At 40.7% G+C, this 27705-nt stretch overlaps 1 protein-coding gene across 5 annotated transcripts in view; it reads left to right on the forward strand.

Moving 5' to 3' along the window:
* The window catches only part of CARMIL1 (capping protein regulator and myosin 1 linker 1), a 173427-nt gene that overhangs the window by 130643 nt on the left and 15079 nt on the right, over positions 1–27705 (forward strand). For 3 of the 5 annotated variants that reach the window (XM_088533402.1, XM_088533405.1, XM_088533403.1), the window contains 7 exons: positions 3486–3661; positions 5399–5486; positions 7565–7714; positions 20236–20253; positions 24169–24235; positions 24537–24733; positions 27261–27367. In XM_088533402.1, coding sequence (XP_088389528.1) covers positions 3486–3661; positions 5399–5486; positions 7565–7714; positions 20236–20253; positions 24169–24235; positions 24537–24733; positions 27261–27367 — 803 coding nt within the window. The remainder of the gene's footprint in view (positions 1–3485; positions 3662–5398; positions 5487–7564; positions 7715–20235; positions 20254–24168; positions 24236–24536; positions 24734–27260; positions 27368–27705) is intronic. The other 2 variants (XM_088533404.1, XM_088533406.1) reach the window with 1 other exon arrangement.

Consider the following 27705-nt stretch of genomic DNA (forward strand, 5'->3'; position numbering starts at 1 on the left):
GGAGTTTGCATAAGTACAGTTCTCCTTGTAATAGGATGGTGTAGTAGGACCATCATATTTGCATCCTCAGTGAAGTTCTGATTTTTAGCTTCTATAAGAACCAGAGCCTGGTTGTAGAAAGCAGCCTTAGGAAGTTAGGCAGAGTCAATGCCTCTTCAGGCAAACTGGGTATCAGAGTGTGGGGGTTTTGCTTTTATCTCAAAGAATGAAGGGGAAGGGATGGATGAGGTGGAATAAGGAAAAGAAAATAAACATCTTGGTGTAAGTTGAGTTGGCCAAAAGATAAATTAGAACAAGGCTCTTGGATTTTTTTCTCCTGCTGGTGTCACTATTGATACATAGAACCCAGAGATACTTTATTCAATCAGTAGATGTCCAAGGGAGAATTGTAGGCAAGACAAATGGTTTTTAGGCAAGAGCAGGTTGTTTTTAAGCATAGGAGGGCATGAATTATTCCTCCTGAATTCCTACCTAATATAAAGGAGTTGTTAGGTCCATCACTTGCTCCACTGTCTCTTCAGATGTGACCATCCTCCAATCAATTCTATTCACTTTATCTTTTTAATGTGAAGAGTACTTAACCATAGACAGGACTTCATTCTCTTCTTTCTGCACCTCTGCTGATAGATCCTTGAGTCTTTGTGATTGAAATGTTCTTAGCTGTGAATTTCCATCATTGAAAAGATTCGGGACAGGGGAAAATTTCTGTGGGTTTGATATAATCTGGTAGAATCAACAGTTTGAATCTGCCTCTGAATAAATTCTGTTCAGTTGTATAGTTAAACTGCTAAAGTACAGTTTAAGAACTCTATTATAATTCCGAGTGACACTTTATCGGAGTATTTATCTGAGTGAATTTTGAATAAAAATAGATTCTGAAATTACCAGATAGGAACTTTACTCTGACAGTCTTTCCTCCTCCTGCCCACTGTCTTCTGCAACATCCCTTCACAGACTCACCCTTGGGCTGCAATTGTAATTAAATATAGCAAATGTTATTATTTAAGATCTTGATCATCCACATGGATATGACCACAAGGGCTTAAAAGGTTCTTCATTAGTTTTGTGGCACCAGAATTTGCTTGGGGATCCAAAGTAAGACCTAAAAGTGTAGAGGGACTGAGAACCACCAAAAAAGCTCTGTGTTCCTTAAAATGGTAGTTGTCCTGGTAGCCCTTTATATCTGTAGATCAAATGTGAAGACCAGACTCACCAGTATGATTTGGCTGCTTTATGCTGCTGTTCTAGATTGAAAGGTATTTCTTTCAGTCATTAGAACTACTTTACAGTAATGTTCTTTTCATTTCTTGGTCAGTAATTACATCTGAAAATTTCCTGTGATGTTATAGTTATGCAAAGAGAAAAGCTCTGCCAAGATGGGAGTTCAGCCTGAGGTCACTTATCTGTGAAATGAGATTGAAAAGAAAAAGCAAATAGAGTTTTCAAGAGGTGGCACTCATTATTTTGGTACAACTCTGAACGCATCAAGACTAGACATAGGCTTGCTTAGTACACCATGCAAATTGAACTGTGACTTATTTAGAGTACTGAAAGTTGAGACAAATGGGTTTTAACATATACTGAAGCAGGAATCAAGGACAGTGACCTTATTCTCTCTGCCGCTTTGAAGCCCTGGAGTGTGGGGTGACTCCGTAGGCATTGGGACACAACAGCTCGATGGCTCCAGAGCAGGCAGGGACCACCTGCCAGCAGACACACGTCTCCTCGTGGATCTTTTCTAGTAGCACTTCTTGACCAGGAATGGATGGAGAGAATTTGCTCACAAATCTGTTGCATCTGAGACTTGACCTCGTGCAGTCTCTGCTAAGAGCTATTTGATGGGAAGTTAGTCGATGAATGAATGGCCTTCTGAGGAGACCTGGAGGAGGCTTGCTGAGTAGCTGGGGCTGGAGACTGAGTAAGGGGGATGCAGGAGAGAACTGGAACAAGGAGCAATTTCCACTCTGATCAGAAAACACAGCATTTATATATAAATCTTATTTTATTTCATGCATACTTACATACTTTGTACATACTTAAATGTACAAAAAGAATTATAATTTAAAAATTAGTTTTCCAGGTGACTGTTTATACAGTCTGGGAAGACCTGATCGAGGCTAGCACTGAGAAGATTTCCATCCCACGCACTTTTGTGAAAAACGTCCTTTTGGAGCAATCTGGAATTGATATCCTCAATAAAATTAGGTAGTTTAAAAATCTAGTTTAACAAAATTGACTATAGAGTTTAGAGAGCACTGAGTTTTGGGTCTGTGCATGTATCTTTTTGCTGGAGGAGATTTTTCAATATCCAATATTCCATATTCCTGTCTTAAGTTTTTTGATTACAAAATTTGAACATGATTAGAAGAAAGGTTTTTCAGAAATACAGGTTGCTAGTAGTGTTTCACTGTCTTTCATCCTTAATTGTACGTGGGAATATTAATGCTTTCTGCACTTTTCTTGAGAGAGATTCATATGAGGATGATCATATGAGGGATTGTGAGGCACTCGAATGCAACTCTAGTGAGGGTCATTTAACTGTGTAGTCAGAACTGAGCCTTGGAAAGGAAACCACTAGGTGATAAAACTGGGTTTAAACCAGCATTATGTTTTTTTCATGGGCAAAAATATGAGATATTTCTACTACAAACGAAAGGGAAAATAAAAGGACTTCCTAAGATAACTATGTACCCTGGAGAAGTACATGAAAGTCTTCTCTAACAGAGAAGAAATAACTTCATCAGCAGGGGAGACCTTATTTCAAGACAAAAAAATAGAAGTTGGGAGGGTTGAGGTGTTCCGTGGTCCTGTTTCTCTGTTTCTGGAGTGTGCATGCTCTTTTTCTTTTTTTCCTGTTTTGGTATGGATTTTTTGATCAGTCATTAAAAAATAAATAAACAAAATAAAACAAAAAAACTGTTAACTGTTGGCTGCACCTACCTACTGTCTTCCTCTGTGTAAATAAGATTCATATAGAAAAAGCTTGCATACAACCTGCATATCATACCCATAGCTACTTCCAGGATGAAGTATATTCCAGCCTCATGCTCCATGAGAAGTTTTCCTCATTCTCCTCTGTTCATGTACTGATGCCACTTACAAATGGCCAGTCTCAACACTGAAGAAAACTGCAAGTTCAGGGCACAGCAGCCTTCCCTGCTGCAGCATGTAGCTGTAGCTTTGGGTGCCCTAGGGGCCCTCATATATTATTCTGATAATTGAACCCAAGGACCTGTAAATATTTCTTATTTGAAGAGACAATTGAGTGCGGTTGTGAGTAGTTTCAAAACAAGTATGTTGATTCTCCTTAGCTTTGTGTTGTAAAACACCTTTTATATTACATTTGCATTGCAAAATGGATTGGAAATTGGGAAGAGGCATTGCAGAAATCACAAGAATGAAAATATTATGGTATGCAAATGAATAATGTGTTGACCTCTGTGAATCTTTTTACTTGATGTTAATTTTTGTTCACTCTGCTGCAGACACTGCTTGAGTCTATGGTGGATGCAGCTGAAAACCTTTGTCCAAACGTAATGAAGAAAGCTCATATCCGGGAAGACTTGATCGAGGCTAGCACTGAGAAGATTTCCATCCCACGCACTTTTGTGAAAAACGTCCTTTTGGAGCAATCTGGAATTGATATCCTCAATAAAATTAGGTAGTTTAAAAATCTAGTTTAACAAAATTGACTATAGAGTTTAGAGAGCACTGAGTTTTGGGTGTGTGCATGTATCTTTTTGCAGGAGGAGATTTTTCAATATCCAAATGTGGATATTGAAAGAAAAACAGGAGGCATGGTCAGCTACCCTAAACCACTTTTAATTTCTTCTTTAAAAATATCTATTTTTTTCTTTTTTCTGACTTTTTGCTGCATCTTTATTTTCATATTAAATGATAAATTTTATGGCATAAAACACAGTTGTTCTCTAGTTAAACTTTTGCAGTTGCTGTTGACTAAAGATTCCTCTGTACTTGATGGAAAAGCATCTTGCATTGTGATGCTAATATCTTCGCAGGAAAAGAGGAAGCGATGTTTATTTTTAAAAACAGTAAGACTTAGAATTCAGTTTTGCAGAGTGCAGCAAAATTGGCAGGAAAAGGTGTAAAAGACTTTAGCTATGCATTTAGAGTGTTTAAAATGGTTCAGAGGGTGAGTTTTTTCACTTTAATCCTATCAATCACATCTTTGTGTGAAGACAAAAATAGTACCTCTTCATGCATTTTTACCCCTTCCTCCCTTTCCTCTCTTCCTGCCTATAGAAGCTTCAGCTAAATGCGCTGAGGTGCCTCACTGTAACTTAACTCTTCCTGCTTTATATTATTTAAATCTAGTGTGAAAATAATAGAGGCAAATTCCTTCTTTGGTGTCATTCTCTTCTCAGTAGCCTTGCTCACCATTCTGCCTCCTTCCCTGTGTGCTTCATTGCCTCTCCAGGTAGTTTCTTGCCTTGTTTTCCCCCATAAACTTCCTGCAGCAGAAGTCCTAGCCCAAGATAGAAGTTGCTTTCTTCTTCCAACCCAGTTTTATTCTGTGCATAGAAACTTCAAGTGAAACTATGATACTTGCTGGTAAATGTCAGATGGGGCAGCTGGTCTTGAAACCAAGGAGGCAGAAGAAAAGGAGCTTCAGGATACAGCTCAGGCTGCATCATTACATGTTTGTCAGCCGTAGATCAACCCTCCTCCCCAGCCTGAGCATTTTGTACCGCAACCAAGGAGAGGACCCAAGGGAATAATTCATGGTACACATTCCCTTGAAGACAAATAACCACTGAAATGTCAGTAAAGCCTACACGGATATTGGTGTTCCACCTATCTCTGAGTAATAGGAGTGACGTGACATCAAGTTCTTAAGGCAGGAAGTGGGTTACCTAGAGCAAAAGGAGGAATCGATATATAACCAAATAAAATATGGTGGCAAATTCTGGAGAACAGACCTTTTACAGTTGACTTTGGGCAGACAGATGGATACCAAAAGGACTTGAGGAAATGAGTGAATTGTAGTTGTTCAGTGTAGTAATAATTAAACAGGTAAGAGAACCCTAATGCTATTCATTTGAGATCTGTATTTCTCCAGCTTCAGCAGCAGAGTGTTCCTTTCTGAGTTTCACATGTGGTTCTTGTTCAATTCTGTCCTTACCCAGATGTTTTCATTTCAGCTGTTAAAAAAATGTCAGCAGGTTAAAAATGGTACAGAAGGAAACTGTTATGTTTATTGTATGATTCAAGAGTTTATTTCTGAAACCTGCAGTCTTGTATCCTCACACCCTCTAGTGTTTTATTTCAAATAAAGTGACTTCATTTTGTATGATCGTGGCACTGTTGAAATACTGAAGACAGAGTTCTTCTGTGTGAATTAAAAACTTGTCTGTTCTCATTTTTAATCATTCCACAGTGAAGTAAAGCTGACAGTGGCCTCTTTTCTGTCCGACCGAGTTGTAGATGAAATCCTGGATGCACTTTCCCACTGCCATCACAAATTGGTGAGTATTTGCATGGTTGAATGTCTGAATATGCCACATATCTTAAGAATTCTATTACATTCATGACTCTGAGTTCCTCTTTAGCACAGGTCCTTTCTGAAATAGGTCCCATTTTCTTGGGCAAGTATGTTTTTGAGACTATTGCTCTTTTGATTTCAGGAGGAAGCAACGTCAGAAGAGGCTGCATTACATATTTGCTTTATTATCTTTTGCATCATTATCAGATCTAAAACTAAAAATGCCATCTCGATGCAATGCTGAGTAATTAGTTAAGAACAGAGTCATTAATTAGTTGTGTTGGTGAGACGGTAGGGGCTGGCTGCTTGTGTAATCAGAGGTGAAATATTCTTTACAGAGAGACTGTTGAGATGTGCCTCAGAGACCTGGTTTCCTAAATGAGTACATATTGAGGCTACCTTTGAAATGGAGACACCAAGTTAGAGGAGAAGGGAGTAGAAACATAGGAAAAGAAGTGCTCTGCTGTTTATTTGAAGATATGCAGGTGTTAAAACCAATCATTTGATACAAATGTACTTGTTTCCTGAAGAGTAAAAGAAATACAGGTCTGTGTATCCACAGAGAAAAGATATATATGTGTATTTATTTTCTAGGTAGTAGGCATCCATAAGGGGCATCTAGTGCTTTACTAGTACTGAAGCCAGTAGATGGTCACTCTTACTGGTGAAATTGCTCCTTGTTTCTGATTGGAATTTGCTGCTCCAGTTTCCAGTGCTGAGTTTTTCAGCTGCCTTTCTCTGCAAGATTACAGTGCCATCTATTCCCCTTTACTTCCTCTGCTTGGCAGTTCTCATCTGCAGAAATCAAATGCCTCTGTTGTATTTTGTGTACGTTTGGTTTGTAGAAGTGTGTGAGATGGAATTATTTACGGGGGTGTGTGTGTGCGTGTGGCCGTGCGAAGACGCGGCCGCTGGTGCGAGGAGCTGCGTAGCAGCCTCCCACGGCAGCTGCCGCGCGCCCGGCCCCGCTAACGAGCTCCAGCTGGTCCCGGGGCCGGCGCAGCTGGCAGGAGCACCGGCTTGTCTGAGTCCTGTGGCATTGCACAGCTTGCACGGACACCGATTCTTGCACAGTGAGTCACTGTCTTCAAGTCATTTTGTTGGCGATCATCTGCACTTTCTGTAGCCTTTCCAGAACCAGCGTCGGTTTTAGCCAGCACTACATGTAGCAGTGATATTGCTCCTCTCTTGACATGCCTTTATCTTCCTTTTTTGCATTGACAAGGAAATAAGGTCCTTTCATTTGTCAAAATGTTGCAGTGGTAGCTTCTTTTCAGCACTGGGTGCTTCTCACTTCCAGTAGCAGCTTCCAAGATACTTGTCAGTCGGTCACTGCTCTTCAGGGTTGTGTCCATAGCTAATTGCCAGTGCTCTTCATTTGTAGGGAATGATTTGACTGACTCTTTGATTTGAGTTGGTTTTCTTTCAATCCCTTTTGGCTCACAGCAGTAGCATGTCCTTTTCACAGTTTAATATTCTGCCATATTTTTATTAACTAGGGTTTATTTCAGATAGCACCATTGATGAAAATGTCAAAGAGTATAGATATCAAAAAAATTATTGGAGGAACTTCAGTAGAATATGTCTGTGTTAATCTTCAATTGATAGCTACAATCTAAGAATTGACAGTTCATAATAAAGGAAATATTATATACATTGATCCTGTGCTATGATAGCTCCTTCAGTTGCGAGTGTCATGTACTGCTATTTCAGCCACCTGCAAATATCTAGGTATGTTGCATTGATGCATTGATGTTTGAAGTAATTTTAATAAATAAACTTTTTTTTTTTGACAAGATCTGTGGGTTTTTTTGCTTTTCTTTTTTTTTCTCAATAGACCTTCTCCCTTCCTTCTCTAGAATGCGTAATGGGAAGATTACTAATATTAACATACTGAACTGAGCTGTGCTTTTGTAGGATCTATGGTCACTTGAACTCTTCAAACTTGTTGTTTTGGTTTTGTCTTTTTTTGATTGACTTGGTTTTGGGTTTTGGTTTTGTTTTGTTTTGTTTTTGTTTAAGGTCTGATTGATATATTCCCTTCCTTACCCCTGCTGCTAGGCTGACCATTTGACCAGACGTGGCAAACCACTTCCACAGCAGGAATCACTGGAGATTGAGTTAGCTGAAGAAAAACCTACTAAACGCTCTATTATCACGGTTGAGGAGCTGACAGAGATAGAACGTTTGGAAGATCTGGATACTTGTATGGTAAGACACATTTCCTCAGTCCATTTTGTAAAAATATAAATTACTGTAAGGAAAATAAATTTTCAAACTGCAGTTTGGCAACTACATGACATCAGGAAAAATAAATATTAGCTTATGAAAATTTTGTCTGGGCTACATATTGCTACTAAAACTTTCTCTTACTTTTCTTCACTTTCCCTTTCCTATTTGAGGACCTTTCCCTTGCATGCATTAGTACCATAAAACCAGTACTATAAATGGCTTTTTTCAGTCTGTGGTTTCATAGGGGTGTGGTTGCAGTATTAAGCTGGATCATGTTATCACAGAAGGATTGAGGTTCTTTAATGATCATCCAATCCACCCCTCCCTGCTCAAGTAGGATCACCTAGAGCAGCTTCCTAAAGGACTCTGTATTTTGAATATCCTGTTTTTTTAATATCTCCAAGGATGGAGCCTTCACAACCTCTCTAGGCAACCCGTTCCAGTGCCTGGTCATCCTCACAGTAAAGGAGTTCTTTTCCATGTTTTCAGATGGAGCTTCTTGTGTTTCAGTTTGTGCCCATTGCCTCTTGTCCTTTGGCAAGTACCACTGAACAAAGTCTGTTCCCAGCTTCTTTACACCCTCCATTTAGGTATTTAAACACCTTGATAAGATCCCCCTCAGGCTTCTCTTCTCCAGGCTGAAGCCTCACAGCTCTCTAAGACTTTCCTTATGCTCCAGTCCCCTAATCAGCTTCGTAGCCCTATGCTGGATGCCCTCCAGGAGCTCTATGTCCCTCGGGTATTGGGGAGCCCAGAACTGGGCATAACACTACACATGTGGCCTTACCAGGGCTGAGCAGAGGGAAAGGGTCATCTCCCTCCATGTCCTGTCGGTGACGACATGTTCCTTTCTGACTTTGTCTTCATTCTACTTAGTATCAGTTTGTCTGAGCTGTGACAAATTTTGTTTGTATCTTGAAGTTCTGCTACTGGCCATGAACAGAATTTTGGGTGTTCTTAAAATTATTTTTAGGATGTATGGAAGAAGTCTTTAAATCTTGAGTTTGGGCTGAAAGTGATCTTACAGCACAAATTTTTGAAAAGTATTTGAGTTAGGACTGTGAGATTCAGTAAGAGGGCTGAACATAAGATTTATAATGCACTTCAGTAGTTTATGTGTGGTTTTTATAATTAATATGTTCCAATGCTGTATCATGATTCTTCGAGATGTAAATCCATAAACTTGGTTGTTAACTGTTTTTAACCCCAAATTCCCCTGCATCCAGCTCAATCTGTTGAGGAATTCTACTACAAAGATTTCTGTATTTTAATTTAGTAAACCCAGTTGGTGACCACTGCTACAAGGGACAGTCTGTCTTCTCAGCTACCTTCTTCTTGACTGCATGCTCTCACAGGCTAAAGCTAAATGGGTTTTAAAAAAAAAAAAAAAAAAGTCTGTGTAATTTAGTTGACTGGCAGCCCTGAATACACTCACTGCAGAGCTGGGCAAGTACAGTTCAAGGGAAGGGGCAACAGGATTGCTCCCTTCTGCAGCAGCCGTCTGTTTTGGGGCGTAGCTGAAAAATGAAAGCCCCATGTCATTGGAAGCATTAGCTTAAAATACTTCTCTCTCCCCTCCAAATCTGCCACCTTACCAAGGTTTGGTTTGATGCAATGCTTGTCCAAACATCACAGATCCCTCTGAGACCTGTGTCTTTGACTGCATCATTGGCTCGTCACTGTTACTATCGGGTTCAGGGACTTTCTGCAGCCAACATTCATTTTGATCCCTAAACCCTACGGGACAGAGAGGTCACAGTAAAATATGTAGCATCCTAACCCTGTACCTGTGAGTGGATTTCCATGTGCTGGATTCATCTATAGATGAAGTTAAGTTCCCTCCCTACCCTCTTTAGATTTATTCCTGTAGTGTGTTAATAATATTGAAAAAATAAAAAATAGCTCTTGTCTCCATCTAGTTTCACCATGGTTGTATGAAAGGATAATATCGCTGTGCTGTTATCTTTCATTTTGCTCATATTAAAATAATGGAAATGCGATGATGTTTACACTCTTTAAAACATGCATTAGATGCTAACTGTGCTTACTTTGAAGAGTGTTTATCTCTCTCTATTCTCTTCATTCACCTTTATCTCACACAGAGATTTAAACACCTTTGTGATCCAGGTTCTCATCAATATCTAATTTATGAAGAGAATGAACGATCAAATAAACACAGGATATAAAGAAGCAGTGATCTTACACAATGCTAAAGAATCTATTTATTAAAGACTCTAACCCTTTTCTAAAGAGCTGGTTTTTTTGCAGTGTGAGTGCCAGTGATATTGGTTGCTGTTTTTTGCTCTTGTTTTTAAGCCCCAAGAGGCTGAGCAATACAGAGATTTTGACAGAGCTACTGTGCTTATTGGTTGGGAGGGCTTTTTGTGCCTTTGTTTCTTGCTTCTAAAAGCATCTTAAGGAGAGATTTCTTGGCTCTTATGAGTAGAGTTAATATTTTAACTGAGGAAAAACTGGAAGTGGTTTCCTGATTCTTGCCCTCTGGGTCGTACAGATGTGTGCACAGATATGGGGAACCTTTTAGAAAGTAACAGTGAATGCTTTGAGAGTAGGTCAGTGCAAGAAACATCTGTTACTGAAAGGTTTCACTAGAAAGAGAAGCATATGGTTTTATGAACTGGAGCCTACTTTCCTGTGGTGATTTTTAACCTTGAATGGGAAATAGCTGTTTAGCTGCAGCTTCCGAAATGGTGTTGTCCCAAATGGCACTGCCTTGCCTGCCCCTTGGAGATCCCAAAGTCTTGCAGACCAGGCGGGAGCTGTGGGACCAGATGTACCTGGCTCTGCATTTGCAAGCCTCAGCCTTGAAGCCTTGAATTGCAGCTTGCTGCTCTCCATGTTTGTGAGCTTGCTCTCATATCGCCAGGAGAATATAGTGAATAGTGAACATGGACTGAGCTGATAACGTCCCTGCTTTGCTCGAACAGCTTGTGAAGATGTCTGGGAAGGAGAGACCTTGTGCTTGTAGAAGAGACCCTGAGCGTGGACCTCTCTTTTGGAGGAGCTGGGTTTTTTTTGAGGTTGCAAAATTGGAATTATTATGCAAGCCCGTTCTCTTCAGCCAGCCTGCTGCTCTCTTGCTTTTGTCCCCTTCAGCAAGCCCGCTGAGAATCAGTTTTCTGGATGCAGCTGTGTAGTAGCTTGTTGTTTGCACTGGTCCCCGCTGAAGCTGAGCTGAGCAAGGAGGGCAAAATCTGGTTTTAGGTTCAGTTTTGGCTTTGGTCTTCCCCTAGGGCTATGGAGAGAATATGTAGCACTGAGGGGTGCTATGTAGTGAAAGGTGCTGGGTGAGTGATTAGGAGGGAGGCAGATGTATTTGGGATACAATGTTTGTGAGTTGTTTACTCTGATATACTGACTGAAATTGGAAGTCAGGAGGTCTGTTTACGAAGCGCGGACAGCCAGAAAACCAGTCTGAAGAGCAAATGAGCTCCATTGCAAAGCCTGTCCACGAAGTGGGGACAGAGAGGCTTTGCCATCTCAGCAAGAGGAGTCGCCATCCGCTTCTGAGTTTCGTAGAATCAGAATGGAATATCAGGGAGATGCCTTTAAAGTGCGCTGCTAAAAAGAATCTTCTAAATGTTTGCTACCATTTTTGCTTGGAAGAAAGAGTTAGGACGTATTAAATTCTGTACCGTAGCTGCTCAGGTGAAACTAATAGGATTTGATTCTCCTCCAGCATTTAACTGTGGCCAGAGAGCCGGTAATACGAGTGATTTGTCAGCCGTACCCGAATTTGCCAACCTATTAAGGGAGCACTGGAGACGGGGAGTGATTGAGTGGTGCCGGGTAGGACGTGATGGCTGGAACGTTATTGACCTGAGAGTCTCGGATCTCCCTGAGCTGCACTACAAAAAATTGATGCATCCCTAATCTATAGCAGTCTTAGTTGGCTCCTTTAATTAGAGCTGTGGCGACTGTAGTAAGTCTTCACGTAAAAGTTATGTGCAAGTCAGAAGTCTTTATGCACAAAACAACTTGCTGTTCTCAGTTAAAAGCAAAAGCTTAGCCTGCTTTTCAAAGCTTAGACTAAATCGTGAATTAGCTTCACAAAGTACTTTTCCTAGATCTCTATGTGTGTGTGTAACAAAAATAACATTTTAAACTAATGCATGCATTTTTAAAACTAGCTTTAAATCACTTTTTTAAATTTTACTGAGGTAGACTATTTTGTATCTTGATATGTGTAATTGTGTAGGTAAGTACTAATTGATTTCATTTTGTGTAATGCTACTAGATGTGCTTTATTCTTGCGTAGCCACTAGTTCTCTGCAGAAATAAGAGATTTTAAATGATGTTTAGTTCCCCACCAAAACATAATGGGTGTATCTTTTTTAGATTACATTTAGCAGTTATATTTTAAAGTATTCTTTTAGGCAGCTTCTTTATTAGAAGTCTGTGTGTTCATCATCTTTAAAATATACATTCCAGAAATATATTAGTATTGCTGTCATTAATAACAAGCAAAGAGCCAGGACAAATACTGTGTTTAGAGCAAAGCAGCAGTCAGTTTATTTCCATTATGAAGAGATATGATAGGAAATTGTCTGAAAACATGTAAAGGAATTGCAGGCTGTAATAGACAAGTCTGCTTATAAATCTTCTTTAAAAGATTCAGTACAAGACTGAAATGCTTGGATGGTAAATTAGGTGTTTGCAAAAATGCTTGCAGCTAATAAAAAATGGCTGTGATGAATGTTTGAAACTTCACCATTACTCATCTGTTTCTAATTTTAACTACAGAGGTAGTTCTATGACTAATAGAGGAAAGATTTAAAAAAAAATCATAAGCAATAAGTTAATATTTTTGTCTTTAGTGAACAATGTTTGTCACCTGTACAGTGAAAAGATAATTTACAGAAGTAACAGAGCAGCTGTGATATGTATTACGTATCACTTCTCAAAATATCACCTCAAAATACATATGTGGTATGTACTTTTTTCCTAGTCCTTGTTAGGATTTGGCGTGTTAGTCCACTATTCATATATAGACCTGTGAACCTGCAGGTTCTGAAAGACAAGGTGTTTAGATAGCAGTGTTTTCAGAGAAAAATGAGGAAAATTTGTTCACCATGTTATAGAGTTTTTTGTTTTGTTTTAAGAAAATTCATACAGCACCAGCCAAATCTTCCTCCCAGAATCTGAAACAAAATGCATTTAAAATTGTAAAAACCCTTCAGTTTTACTGACTGGAGAAAGAGAAGATCATGGCAAAGACACATGTAATGGGTTCTGATATTGCAGGAAGGAAAATAAAATCAGAGAATCCCCAGTGTGCCTTGACCTGCTACCACCTCTCATTCTGGTTGCTCTCTGTTCACCTGCAGCAGAGTTATTTTGGATGTAGATACTCAGCTTTTGTGGATGAAGGGCATCCACGCCAAGCCTGCTGCAGTAGAACTCCTGTGAGATTCCTGGTGTTCTCCTGAATTAGATACAAAGCTGTGACCAGCTTAATCCATTCTAAATTGTTGCTTGTGCTGAAAAGAGCCCTCACACTTTCCCCTGTACCCAGCTGCTCTTTCCTGTCTGCACCCTTGCACGTGCAGCGGCGTTAGTGCAGCCACGCTACAAATTGCAGGCAGGAGTTGATCCAGCTGCTAACCAGCCTTTTACAGAGAGCTTCTATCCAGGTTAGTTTACTGACCGACTAGTCATCTAGTTGCAAAACAAATCCTGAGGGCAGGTACAAGCTGATGGTAATTGCCAAGGCAGCAGCCTGGATTAATGACAGATTAGACTCACTGTGACACTTCCATTTCTTTCTTATGTACACTAGCAGGCATGAACGTATCAGAAATACAGTGCTCCACAAGGAGCTAGGGACTGATACAATGCTATGTGAGAATTGCCTTGGCTTCTGAAAAGGCTCCGTCACGAGTCTGCCAGCAAATCCACTTTGGTAGGAGACTAATAATATTTCTGATTCCCCCAGCATTAGGGGAAGCAGCGTGTGAAAACATCCCTGGGAGTCCCAGTGCACGGTCGGAGCGCGTTGGCCCGTAAGCCCTTCCGTGGGCATGCAGGGCCACCGCCGAGGAAGGGGCAAAGGGAGCGGTCTGAAGCCGGCAGCTCTGCACCGTCTTGTGAATGTCTTGCTCATTTGCAGGTTGCGTGGTTGTATGTTAGCACAACCATTAGAGTTATGGTTATATTAATGTCAATTGTGCAATTTTGTTACAGGAGCGTTATCTTTTCCTGAGTCCCTTTATACACAACTTTACAGTGTCCTCTGTGTCTTCAAGGTCCTTAACAGTGATTATTCAATGCCTGTTACATATACAGCCTACAGTATTTTCAGCATCATGAGGAGTTTTATATTACCAGCTGAAACACTTTAAAAGAAACTTGGCTTTCAATGTCGTCTGGATAACTGATATATAGTGTGTTTTTCTTAAACCAGTTCAGATTTCTGAGTCAAAGTTCAAGGCCGTTTCTCATTAATTAGGATACATTATTTGCACAAAGTGGAACAAATGAAGAATGCAATAACCTACCAACAGCACTATGCACTAGGTTATAAGTAACTGTTCTTCCTTAAGTGAAGTGAGAGCCATGAAGCACAGCTGTTGGCTATTCTCTTTGCGTTTTGCCACTTCTGTATGATGAGCTTGTCTTCTCATAATACTGACGCTTTCTTTTTCATTAACAGGCCCAGCTTTGCATGGGCCAGGGCCAGGGGAGGAGGAGGAGTAATGTCTCTTATGTCAGTAGCTGTCGCGTAGATCCAAACTTTCCATCACTTCAAGTGCCATGAAGAAGTCGTGCCAAAAGAAGAATTCAGTAGCTGATCGTTCACAGAATTGGCTTCCCTATGGTGTTTTTAAGACGGTGTTTACTGCTGAGAGGTTGGTCTGTGGCTAACACAAAGGTCTTCCACATTTATAGAGCCTCAGATAGCAGCACCCCAGTCGCTCGCTCCCGCCGTCGGCCATCCTCCAGCCAACGTGCACGTGCCGTATAGGCAGAAGCATCTACGCCAACTCTACCCCTTGGTCTCCGCAAACTAAACCAACTCTCTGTTGTATTCAGCATAAATGTATGCAGAATTCCTCTTTCCACAGCCTGCTTGAAACAACTCCTGTGTTATTTCCCAGGGCAGATTAGTGAGTGTGACTTCAGAGGAGTTTTCTGACAGAGTCTAGACTTGGTAACCTTTGGCAGAGAAATGATAACCAACAACATGAGGAGAGCAACCTCTAATAGTGCCGCTCATGTAGTGCACATCTCTCTGCAGCCCTGACACCTCTTGATTCAATTAATATCTGGCAGGCTGACCTTTTCATATGGCTAAGGAGTTTTCCAGATAGACTGTGTGGTCCTTTCTACTGCTTTTTATTTCCTTTAGTGTCTCAATTAAATAACTTAGCCCAGGTATGGAGCAGTCTTGTTGAAGCTGATATCTGAAAAGCCTACTTAAAACAGCACTTGCAGAGTTCTGTCATGTCCAGAGTACTTTGTTGGCCTCTCTCCAGCTAGAGGAACAGGCAGCTTGCAGGGTTCTGCTGTGAAAAATCAGTAACTCATATTGTGTAGGTATAGAATAGTCTTCCTTAGGAAGACAGAGAAAAGACTGTATTAGAACAGGCAGTTATAGAGTGCTATTAAACTCAGCTATATTTTTGTCACGGAAAAGGAGGTTTATATTACAGGAATCAGAACTTTTTTTTAAAAAAAAAAGAGGGAAGAAAAAATATGCAGTGCCAAAATGCTAAAAAGTTTCTGAGTCATCCGATCTCATCCATACTATCACAGACAACTGCACCACATAATCCTATTCAGAAATTCACAAATTGCATTTTGTCTCAAAACATGTCTCTCAGACTTACAGAAAGCTTAAAGATACTTCTTTTCTGCTGTTATTCAGGTCAGCTAAAGCCTCATTCCAAAATGGTGCATATATCTCTCCGGTAAGATCCTCGTTCATGTGCACAGATTACTCCAAATTTGTGAGGTCTGGAGAAACAGGGTTGGAATATTGCTCTGAAGCCAAAAGCACAGAAGCTGTGAGGGGGTGGTGGGGAGGGAAACTTAATATAAGTAAATGTTAAAGAAAACTACAACAATGAATAGAATGGCAAGACAACGTGTTTGAAAGGTCAGGGTATTTTCATTAAAGCTTGTGCCTCTGTGCTATGGTGATGGCAAAATCTGGGGTTTTGCTACTAGCCAGCTTTTAATGCCTCACTTACCCATGAGGAGTCTTGTTCTGGAGGGTGAAAATCTTTCCCTTTTTCACAGGGCACCTCTCTCCAGATTTCATATTCATGTTTAAATTAAAAAATAAATATATTTCAAAAGTGCATGAGGGATTTAAAAATTGACTATGCACACTAGGAAGATAACTGAGAAAAAATCCAGTGAAGGGGGAGCAGCAACTCAAGTAGCGCCTGAGTTTTCAAGGGTAAAAATACCTATCAAAATTCTGAGCAGAGAAGCTCCTAGTCCACTTCTGTGTCCTGGGTAATCTGCATCTGATTGATTGCGATGAGCCTCCCTTTAGTGTCTCTCCTCTGAAATGTCACCGCTGCAGTGCAAGCAAAACCGATGCACAGCCTGTCCCAAAAGGATCTGGTGATGATGAGGAGATGACTGATGCCTTTTGCCTGGATGGCTGCTGATCCTTTCGGTAGCTGTTGACATGTTTGGTAGCATGTAGAAGGCAGGGGGTGTGCACAGATCACGGTGTTTCTCAGAGCTGGGTGGCAGTAAGGCAGCCAGGTGCAACGGTGCTGGCGCTGAAGCAGCGCGCATCAAACCCGTTCTAATCCTGTTCCTGCCCGGGACACCTACTACGTGATCTTGGTGGCTGCCTTTAAAGAACTGCCTGAGCACATCTTAAACAACTACCCACCTCTCTGTATTTGGCAAGTGTAAGAGCTTTTCCTTTTTACTATATGGAAGTTTTAGGTCATGAACCAAATAAATTTTATATCAGCATTGGCCAGCTGAATGTAATGAACAATCACAAACCAGCAGATTGGGATGGCTTAAAGAGACGACGTGTGCTGTCCAGCCGGCAGCAGGTCCCAGCTCTATGCTTAGTTTTAAATACAATAAATTAGTTGAAACTATCCCCTTTCTTTGCTTCAATGAGCAACTGTCTAGAGGATGCTCTTAGGTTCTTTCTGAGTAACTAGAAAACAGAATTGCTGATGCTGAGAATTGTTTTTTTCTCTTTGTAGGTGAGATGAGTTGCAAGCAGAGTTCTTTGCATGATAGGCATTCAGAACATGAAATAAAAGACTGGGTTTATATTCAGTAATTTTAGGAACTGTTCAGCTTAATTCATGCAACTTTTTAAAAGCTTTTCAAAATAAAAGCTTTAGATATTTCTGTGTATGATGTTTATTAGCAGGAATTTTGCATGACTTGAAAGATGCAGGCGCAGAATTATTAATTAAAAGAATGCACAAAAATTCTTGGTGAAATATCACAGAGTCTATCAACCACATCTCAACAAGTAGAAAAGCAAAGGTTTCTTAGCTAGCAAAATGAAATGAATGCTCAAGGGCAAATCTATTAAGCTCATCTTACTGAGCTACTGCTGCTCTTTTTGGAAAATGTTGCCGCACAAAGTAGTTCTAAAGGTCAGATTGGTTTAGATGGAACTAATTAAATTGATTCTGAACTGCAGCTTTTTCATCTACAGATTCAGCTCTTGGGTAAAAGAATAAACAAAAATATTCCTTATATTCATATATAGTTTATTTATGTGCCATATTTATCTATGATACATATATATTTTATTTCCATACAGATGACAGAAGTGTGAAATAAAAGGTTAGAGCTAGATCCGCTGCTGATGTAAAATTGCCATTGCATTCAGGCTAAGTTGTGTCAACAAACAGCAGCCTGTCAGATTGGCCTTGGTTCCTAAACAATATAAAATACTTAGCTGTCCTATATTTTAGCATTCCATTTAACTTTCCAGGGATAATGGCACTCTAGGGGCACATTATATGGGTAGTGATTCAGGACACTGTTGTTGATGGGAAGTGCGTAGCTAAGTTTTGACAAGCTGTGTTGAGGATTTGCCCCTGAAAAGCACAACATAAAATCTTTACTAGTTGAGGCTAGCAGAAGGAACTCTTATACCTAGCTCCTAAGGCTTTTTATAAAGATGTGTAATGCTGGAATCACTGAAGATTCAGATAGAAAACAAAGGAAAGTTGGTCAGCTTACTCCTCTGTTTCATAAAGAATGACTACTTTTTAAATTTCTTTTTGTTTTTTACTTTTTGTAATGACACAACAAATGTACAAAATCTCTGTAAAGGAACTATTGAGTGGGCAAGCTGTGGGAAATGGTGATTGACTGAAATAATGACACTTCAGGTTTACAGGTCAGGATTCCTCAGGGTGCTAGAAAACAGCAAAGCTTTTGGCGATGCTTTGTTTTCTATATATATCTATATATCTGAATTAATTTAGTGCTGCTTTAGAAGTCTCTGAAAATACTTTTTTTTCCAGTGCATTCCAAGATGGTACATTATTATTACCAGGTCCTATTTCTGCTCTCCTTTGGCTTGCCTCGTTTTGGGATTTTTGGCTGTGAGTTGGGGTGCCCTCTCTGAAATGGCCACAATCCTGCGGATCGCTTTATTTGGGAATTTCCTGAGAGCTGAGGGGAGGGCCGTGCGGCCTGGTGGGCTCCGGTGCCTCGGGAGGCCCTGGCTCCGCTGCAGCGCGGTCGCTGCCTCGGTGACGTCAGGCAAGCCGCTCAGCTTTGCTTTGCTTTGCTTCCCCTCTGTTTGCTTTGCCTAACAGAGCTTCTCAGCTTTCCTTACGGCCTTCCTCCCTCTTCCTCTTCTGCCTTCCTGCTCCCTGTTTAACATCTTTTAAGCAGCTCTAAATGGCAGGAGACTCGCTCACCTAAGTAGGGTCACTGGCATGTGCAAAGTAGGAACTTGTATCAGCCCTTGCTGGACCAAGATCTTAGACTGAGAAAGACCCTAAAACCTTGGATTTATTTTTATTTTTATTTTTGTTACGTATAGTGTTTTGCACTTTGGTTCTGACTTCACTGCCTGTGTATTAACTGCAGAGAACCCCCTGGAGCACTCCCTGTAACTGAAAGAGAAAGATGGTTTTAGTCTTGTAAATGTTTCTCCATGGGTTCTGTAAGCTCTCCAGTCTCAGAATAGTCCTAGTGCACAGGAGGTGGACAGGAGAAGAAAAGGCAACATGGGTTCTGTCAGAGTAAAAGGGTAAGGGTGGATAGCGAATAAAATGGGAGTAACGGAGAGGTTTGCCTGAGTCACTGTTAGCTGAGAACTCCTGCAAAAAGCCAAAGTTCCTAACAGGGGAACAAATATGAACCTTAAGGAAAGTAGGGAAAGGCAGAAGCTGTATAAGAAATGCTGCTCTTGTCGTTCAAGTGCCCTCCTGTCTTCAAGACTTTTAGCTGCAGTTAAATTCGAAAGTATGAACTATGATAAGTGGATTATGATTGTTGCAAATGTCAAAACTGTGAGTAACTGACCTTAATATCCTCTCCACAATTAAATGATGAACTTCACGTTAAGAAGGAGATTGTTTTCAGCACTGATAATTAAAGGTCAGTACAATATCCATTTAGGAAGCAGCATTTCCTTGCAAAGTAATTGAAACCAGACTGAATTCACCTCTACCACAAATGCCCTGCCAGTATCTGCAGTGTTGCTAGAACTGCAGTTCTCACTCAACTTGGAGACTTGGTTATGTTTGAAGTACTCTGCTGCTTTTCTTACTCTGCATTGAGGAAGAGTATGCTTGGGTGAATAGTCTGCCACCCAAGAGATAGGGTACGGAATTGCTTCATTTCGTAGGATGACTGTGCCGCCTTTTACTAATTTTTGAAGGGGAAAGCAAAGGTCTTGCTTTATTAATGGAATAGCACGGCTCTAAGGCATCAAAAGGCCTAGAAAAGCCTGTGCGTCTACACCTTTTTATGAAATGGAGAAATAGTGTTGCTTTGGACCTCTTTATAATAGGTTTAGTTAAACCTTAGGAGAACTGACTTGCATGCCTTTTCAGTTTTTCAAGAGAAGTTTTGTTTTGGTTCTCCAGGCTCTCCTGCTTTCAAAACTACAGATTTTTTAATTCAAAAGCTTACTTCAGGGTTGGAAATACCAGCGTTGCGGTTTTCTCTCAGCCCTGGTGCCAGCGAGTTGAAAAGCCGTGGTACATGGAGAGGGCACCTGTTGGCACCTGTGGCAGACACCATGTGCCAGGACAAAACATGTGATAGTCTGAATTTGGCTCAGTATAGGTAAAGGGAGAGAAGTCGATCCTTCTCTGGAGACACAAACTATCTAACACCTCCAAATGCAAGGGAGGTGCCTTTCTTGCATGTCACCTTTCCTGCTAAGACTTTTAAGTGTTTTGGCTTTAGTTTTCTTTGTTTTTGCGACTTCTGGTTTTGCCTCCTTTCCTAAGAACTGTTGTTGCTTTGTCTTCCCCCATTCATATTCTTTTTTCTTTCTTTTTTGCTGCATGGAGACTCTCTGCTGTACAAGTGTAAGTATTTTTTTAGCTCTGCTGATTCTGGCCTACTTGTTTACATTTTTGTGCTTCGTTTGCTTCTGTACTGCCTTGTTAGCCTCCTGGGAGGCTGCCGTGTCATCCTCCGGCAGCTGCTGAATGCAATAGGCAGCAGTTGAGGGACGAGATTGGGTTTTACAAGAAGTTTTGACTTTAAGAGCAACCGAAGCAGAGTGCTAATATCAGAGATATAAGCATAGATGTTACTGCTTGGAGAGAAAATCTGCTGATTTGGTTTTACATTCAAGCCTTATCCAGCTTAATGACAGTAGCCTATGAGTAACCATAAGCTCGGATTTTCTTGCCATGGCAAATTTGGACTGGAAGAGATATTGCAGGTTATCTCAATACGGTCAGATTGGTTTTCTTTGTCTTGAGTTGAGTTAATGTGAATTTTTCAATGCGACTCCCACTTACCTCTTTACGCTGTCACCTTTAATATGTGTATGAAGCAGAAAAGCCATATGTTGTCTTAGAGAAAGGAGGGTTGAGAGGAGCTGAGTTGAGCTGGTTTTCAAGAGAGAGGGGGAAGGTGCTCATCAGTTTGTTTTAAATCTTCCAAACAGAAATGACAGGAGGATCATGGAGCATCCATATATCTAATTTTGGAGGAGGGAGACATGGAAATGAGCATTTCTGAGCACTGACAGATATTTCAGTTATTTTTGGTATAATGAAGGAATGTAGACTCTGCAAAACTGCTGTTAAGGGCACACTGTTTAGCAAAGCTTCAAGTGTTTAAAACGTGATTTGCATTTTGCTTTTAATTCCCAAGGTACTCATGTTTTTCCACATTTGATAGTGTAAATTAAGAATGCTCACATCTGAGGAAGGGGGAAGAAGATGGGAATCTGGAAAAGTTTATGATAGTTTAAGATTATTTAAGTGTAGGATAACTTAAAGGTTGAAGATAATTTAAGCACCTGTGAAGAGAGCTTGTGGGTTTAAAGGTAGCTTGGACACGCTAACCATGAAGAGGTATTTACAGGGGAATGTAGAGGAGATTTGCTAGCTCCCATGTGCTGCTCACGGGTACTTTCACAGAGGCATGTCCAGAGAAGACACTGGTGTGAGACCATGCAGACTTCCAGGAGGGTCTCCCAGGCAAGAGCAGGCAGCTAATCGTTTTGTCTGCGCTGCCAGACAGTGTGCTCAGGACGAAGTAGGAGAAGCAAGGAAAAATCTCTGGAGATGGTTGGCGCCTGGAAAGACCCTGGAAGATGTGGTAGTTTGCGTGAAATCAAGGAGGCGGAGATGACCCTAAAAGCTATTCTCCTGTAAAGGCCATGCTTGAAATTCAAGACAGGGGAGCTGAGGGGTGTTTGTGTGGCCGGAGGTGGTGGGAAGGCAGCTGACGAGCGTCTGCAAACCTGAACTGCTTCTGCCACCTGGGAGGTGGGCCTTGGGCTAGGGAGGGGAGAGGCCTTATCCCAGGAGTCCCCTTGTCTCCTCTGGTGATGAAATGTGTTGTGCTGCTGTAGACTGTGGCACGGTGATTGAGATACTAAGCTGCGATTAAATCTGTATTATTTTGTGAAAAGAGCATACTGGCCTATTTAAATTAATGCTTTGACCCATTTTGCTGTGCATATGATCTAGAAAGCTGTCTTGTCAAGAAGCGTTTCATCTGTGCGCTTCGTAAGCAGGCTAGGAAACAGAAGGTTTTTGAATAGGGGTGTATGTAGAGCTGCTGTCCAGGCGGAAGAGATGCATCTCTGCTCCTCTGCCTCTACCCCCAGCACCCAAGCTGCTGAGGGATCGTGCCAAAAGGACCAGAAGTTACAGCAACAATTCTAAGATTGACTTACACTGCAACACAAACTCTTCTGGATGATCAAGGGCATGTTTTAATCTGGCAGGGAAGACCAAATCATCCTGTTCCTGGCGACCAGGGACATCTTGAAATGTTTGTTACCACACGAGGATCTCGGGACGTGACGTGTGCTGATTTGCCTCGGTGCTCGGGGGTGGGCAGCGCGCTCGGCTGTGTCCGTGCTCCAGCAATCCCAACACCAGCTGTAGCTGTGAGGCTCACGCGCTTCCCACCCACCACCTTTTCTATCTTCCTTTCTGCTCCTCTTCAGCAAATGAGCTGCTCTGCCAGCTTACTAGGTGTAGTTTCCAGTCACACCACCACAATGAGCAGCAAGATGAGACAAAATTATAAGGTAATTATACATTACCTTGGGAAATCAGCTGCAATTGGAAATACAACCAAGGGACTACCGATTGTGACTCCAGTTGCTACCCCAGCTCAAATGCTGAGCTGCTTCACCTTTTCATTATGAGACTCAAATGCCTTTAACTGTTTCAGGTTTGGATGAATTGTAGCTATTCTGTCATTTACTGATGCTTGTCAAATGTAGAACTGGAACCTGCACCAGCTGAAGGTGTCTTTTTTGGTTGTCATGATCATCACTGGGGAAAAATAGAGCTCTCTTGCCCAGGCTGTGCTATTGCTGACTGCTGTGTAGTCTGGCAGCCTCTCTCCATCTTGAGCAGACAGGTAGCACCTTTCCTGTTAGGAAAATGTGTCCTAACTCTGAGCAGCTGTGTTAATGACATAATCACCCTCCTAACTACTTCAGATGAGGAGGTAAATTTATTACATATAAGAATGTACATTGAACTTCCCATAAATGAAAACTGGTAAATGTTCAAGTGAAAAAGGCATGGTATGTCTGAAGTTTCAAGGACAAAGTCTGTCTTTTCTGGATCATATAACATGATGATAATAGACTCGATTAACAATTCTGTTAATGAGTCATGGGCCATAAGAAAATCCAGCTGGCTGACTCACACTCTGCATTTAAAGCTGTTATGATGCTGGTAGCACTGGAAAGCAAATGGATGTCACTGAAACAAGCTGGTATGACGCTGAATACCACAAGGAAGTTGAGTCATTTTGTATTTAGTCTTAAAAAAAATTCAGCTTATTTTTTTGTTTAAAAGTCTTACCATGCTAAACTGTATTAAGAAATTCAGAATTGTTGACATATGCATTTTTTGTAGCAAAAAAAAATATCCTGCCACACAAACTTTCAAGAAAGCAAATAATGGCAGTTTTCTTCCAAAAATACCAAAAAACACGAGGTATTTGTGTCCTTCAGGCCACGTATTCCCTTTTCTGGGAATGCGAGGATGAAAAAAAGAGCATCATGTAATTTTATTTCAGGAAATACTTTGGATGCGTGCCAATATAACTTTCCACCTTTTCTCAGAATATCTAAAGCCATGGGGAGTTACGTGACTGCTGGAGATATCAGTAATGCTGGCAGGGTAGTTTTGCTTCGAGGGGAAAATTTGTGTGTTTCGAGACTACATTTTCCTGGAGATGTTGGGTGAGCTGTGTGGAGGCTGCCTGAATTTTAGTCATTCCTGGTAGTATATCACTGGCAAATGAACTGAGGAAGTATATTTTGTATTGAAATTGCAGCCAGAACAAGGGGAAGCTATTGTGGGTGTTGTCATTAACTGAGCAATATTGGGCACAATAATTATTTAGATTTTCCTTGTCTCAAGGTCCCCATTGTAAAGGTAAGGTTTTAATATTAGCTATTCTACAGGTGGAAATCAATGAGAAAATGCTTGCAAAATTCAAATGATAGCCCTGTTTTCAGCCTAAGGTTTCAATGGTGGGAAGAAAAGCTATCTGGTTTACTTTTAAAGTTAGTTGAACAAATTATCAGTTTAGGAAAAAGTTCTGCATGTTTGAAAAGGGGAAGAAAAAAAAAACCCTTCATGCCTGTCATTAATCCCAAGCAGATCCTAAAACACAGATCTTAAGACACTGCATAGGCTTGGCAAGCTGATGGTTGTATGGAAGGAAAAGCTGTTCTTTGTCGTTCCTTCTGTCCTCTCAAGTACTTGATTTTTATTTTATCTTGTTAGATGACTCCTAAATCAAAAAGGAAAAGTATCCACAGTAGAATGCTTCGGCCTGTGTCTAGAGCTTTTGGTAAGTGAGATAAATTTGTTAAGTACTCTTTGCTATGTTTGGATTTTTTTGGTGACTTCTTTGTTTGAAAGCACAGAAGACTTTCATTTGCTCAACACTGCACTTGAGGCCCAAATGGCTTGCTTTGTGTTGGGAATCTTCGTGTGTTGGGCAGTGAATTTTTGCTCACTCTCTGAATGGGCACTCTGAGCCCATTTGCTGAAAGTGCTTGTAATGATTTACAGCAAAAACGAGGAATGGCATTGCCTTTTGTTTTAAACAGCATTATTAAGTCTAATTAGAAAGTTTTGATTTCTCTTAGAAATGGAATTTGATCTAGATAAAGCACTGGAAGAAGTACCTATCCATATAGAAGACCCACCATTTCCTTCCAGCAGGCCAGACAAGAGAACTTCTGGATTCATTTCAGAGCTGCCATCAGAAGAAGGGAGAAAACTAGAACACTTTACAAAATTAAGGCCCAAAAGGAATAAAAAGCAGCAGCCCAGCCAAGCAGCAGTGAGTCTATATTAAAATATTGGTGGTGGTGTCGTCTTTTGGTTGCTTTTTGCCATTGCTCGCAAAGTTATGCGGATGAATGTTAAAAGCTAAAAGCGTTATCTTAATTCTTCTGCTGGTATTCATGTCTTTCAGTGTGTAACCCTTCCTTACAAGTATTTTGTCTTGTCTGATGCAGCCTAAACCAAGGATATGTTTTATTCTTTGTTTTGCTGCTTCTGTTTTTTAATGGAGGCAGTTTCTGGAGGTATGTGGAGCTTTCAGAGAGAACTAATAAAACATCACAAAATTTCTCAATTACATTTCAAGGCCTTGTAACAATTTAATCCTGTTTTTCTGCCTGCATTAAGACTTGGTAACTTGGCATGAATTCCTGTTTCTGCCAGCTCTCAGAGGAGCTGCTTGGTGACACCCAGCTTCCCACAACTCCGTAAGCAAAGATGCAGTTTGGGCCAGCAAATCTGCGTGGACACAGATATGCTTTTCATGCCAGAACCTGCCTTAGAAAAGCAAAACAGAGCTCTGTCTGTCTACAGAAAGTGCTGGTGTGAATCCAAGTATACATGTGTGGGGTTTCCATGGCTCCATTTCCTTGGTATCCCACGTTAATAAAGGTTTATTTCTGCAAAGATATAACTATAGGGAATGTAAGGACAAATGCAGAGGACTTACAAGGATGTCTTTTATTAACAGAACAAAACTAATACGATAAATACCCCTTACCAAGGGGCAGCCTTTGCTGCTCTGAATCATGCTGTCCAAAAATGAATTCCTTTGGCCTTTTCCACTGCCTTAGGACTGTCACAGGAGAGGACCCTTGATTTTTCCTGATGCTGGCAAACATACATGAGGAAGTAGAGTGTTCTTTGCATCACCCAGTTATTGAGGAGACTTTCAAGTAGATGGGGTATTCAAGCCAACTTATCATTCCCTTGCACTAACAGAGAGACGCGGAGGTATCAGAAGAACCTGGTCTTCACATCCATGTAGACTCTTCCAATGCGCAGAACCTTTTGTGTTTCCCCTGCTGCTAAACCTGCCTCTCGTCTCAGCGTGCTTAATCCACCCTGTGCCACCTACGTAAAGCTGGGGAAGTTGGAGGGTGTTGGGAGGGGGGAAAAGAAAGCATGGAATGGGAACATAAATATAAAATGGAGTCTCAGTTCTACTGATGACATCGTTTTTTGGCTAAAAAGGTGACTGTTCACACTGAAACCGTGAGCACTGATGTTGAGCAACAGGTGTCAATGTATGAATTCAGAGGTTCTAGTAAAGTTAAATTTTTGGAGAGGAAGAGAAAAAAAGGCAAAAGTCTGGGAAGTTTGGGCTTCTTAGTATAAAATTATTTTTCACAGAAAATGTGCAATTTGACTGGCACCACTTGTTTCTTTTTTTTTTTTTTTAACCAGGTAATTTCACTTTTCAGACTGGTATTACATTGTTACAGCAGGTATCAATAGTACTATTCATTATTAGCTGTGATAATAAAGAAAATAGTAAGAAAAGTTTCATAAATGCATCAAAATATTTCATGTCTGGCTTAATGAAGCTAGATTTAATGTTGATAGTGACTTTTAAGAGTACTTATTCTGTTTTTTAGAACAGAATTTATGTTCCAGCTGAAAAGAGAAGCTAGGGTTATTCTGAATTATGGAAACTACCACAACATTCCTTGACTGAAATTCTTTCAAATTTATGAAACCCTGCTATTTTGATTCCTGGTCATTAGTATTGCCAAGAATATACTGGGCCGGGTCTTGTGGAGTCCTCCGTAGTCACCTAAAAGGTTTTTATACAGCCTTTGAGCTGAAGGAATTCTCTTTGCTAGTAACAGAGCTTTTCCACCTCAGAGGCACATGCAGGAACCTGTGTTTCATCTTCAGGAGGAGTTGCCAGCTAATATTTACCACGCTTTCGTGCCTGGCAGGCGTTACTAACTCAGCCTGATTTTAGTCACCCACTTTCAGAATGTAGACACTGAAACCAAGGAAAAGGAACAGGTTTTTAGTTTTTGGACACTCTGTGAAAGTCTATGTTTGCTTCCTCAAGATAAACACCTTCTTCTATATTTGCACTCCCTTTTTTTTGGCTGGATTGAACAAATTATAAAAAGGCTCTGTTAGCTCAGTTTCTAAATCTGTAAATCCAGAATATATGTTTCTCTGTGAACAGGGGAACAAGAGCTGTCAAAAATACTTTCTCCAGAAGTGTCCACTCTAAATGCATGCATTAGAACCTGACTGTTTTCTTAACTTCTTTTCTAAGTGCTCCGCTCTCCCTAGCCCATGGCCTCCGATTGCAGGCCTCACGCATTGCAGCGTACAGTTTGTCAGTGGCACTGGGGGTTACCTTCTGTGTGCAAGCTACAGCACCTCATGCCTGGCCTGAGTAAAGGGAGAATTTCAGCAGTGATTCCATAGTCTGCACTGAAATTTGTTTTGCTTGCACAGCTCCTAACTCCTAATTACTGTCATTAAGCAAGTATGCTTAGATTATTATATACGAGAGAAAGTTTTTCTTCTGTCAGGTGTCTGCTGGAATGTCTCAAGACGGAGAACAGAATGGCCTCATGGGGAGAGTGGATGAAGGTGTGGATGAATTTTTCACCAAGAAAGTGACAAAAATGGATTCAAAGTAAGTTTAAATGTAAAAAATAAATGAAATCAAAAAATATCCATCCCCATAGCTGGACAAGTAGCATTTTTAAGTTTTTGTTGAATTCTCTTCCAAAATCCAGGATGGCTATTGTCGAAGTTGGAAATTACCTTTAGAAGACTAGGATGCTCTGAATTTGACTACCTTCCCTTAAAATGACGGTTTTGAAATAAATTGTTTTAATCAATCATGTGGAACAGATTATTGGCTAGTGAATATCTTTATAATTCACTTGACCTAGTGAACATTTTTATAATTCAGTTGACTTCATACCAGCCTTCACTACAGCTCATTAGTGCTAAAGCAGAACTGTACAT

Source organism: Tinamus guttatus, unplaced genomic scaffold (assembly GCF_059628265.1).
Source record: "Tinamus guttatus ecotype Peru unplaced genomic scaffold, ASM5962826v1 Tinamus_guttatus_pri_ptg000497l, whole genome shotgun sequence".
Taxonomy (NCBI): Eukaryota; Metazoa; Chordata; class Aves; order Tinamiformes; family Tinamidae; genus Tinamus; species Tinamus guttatus.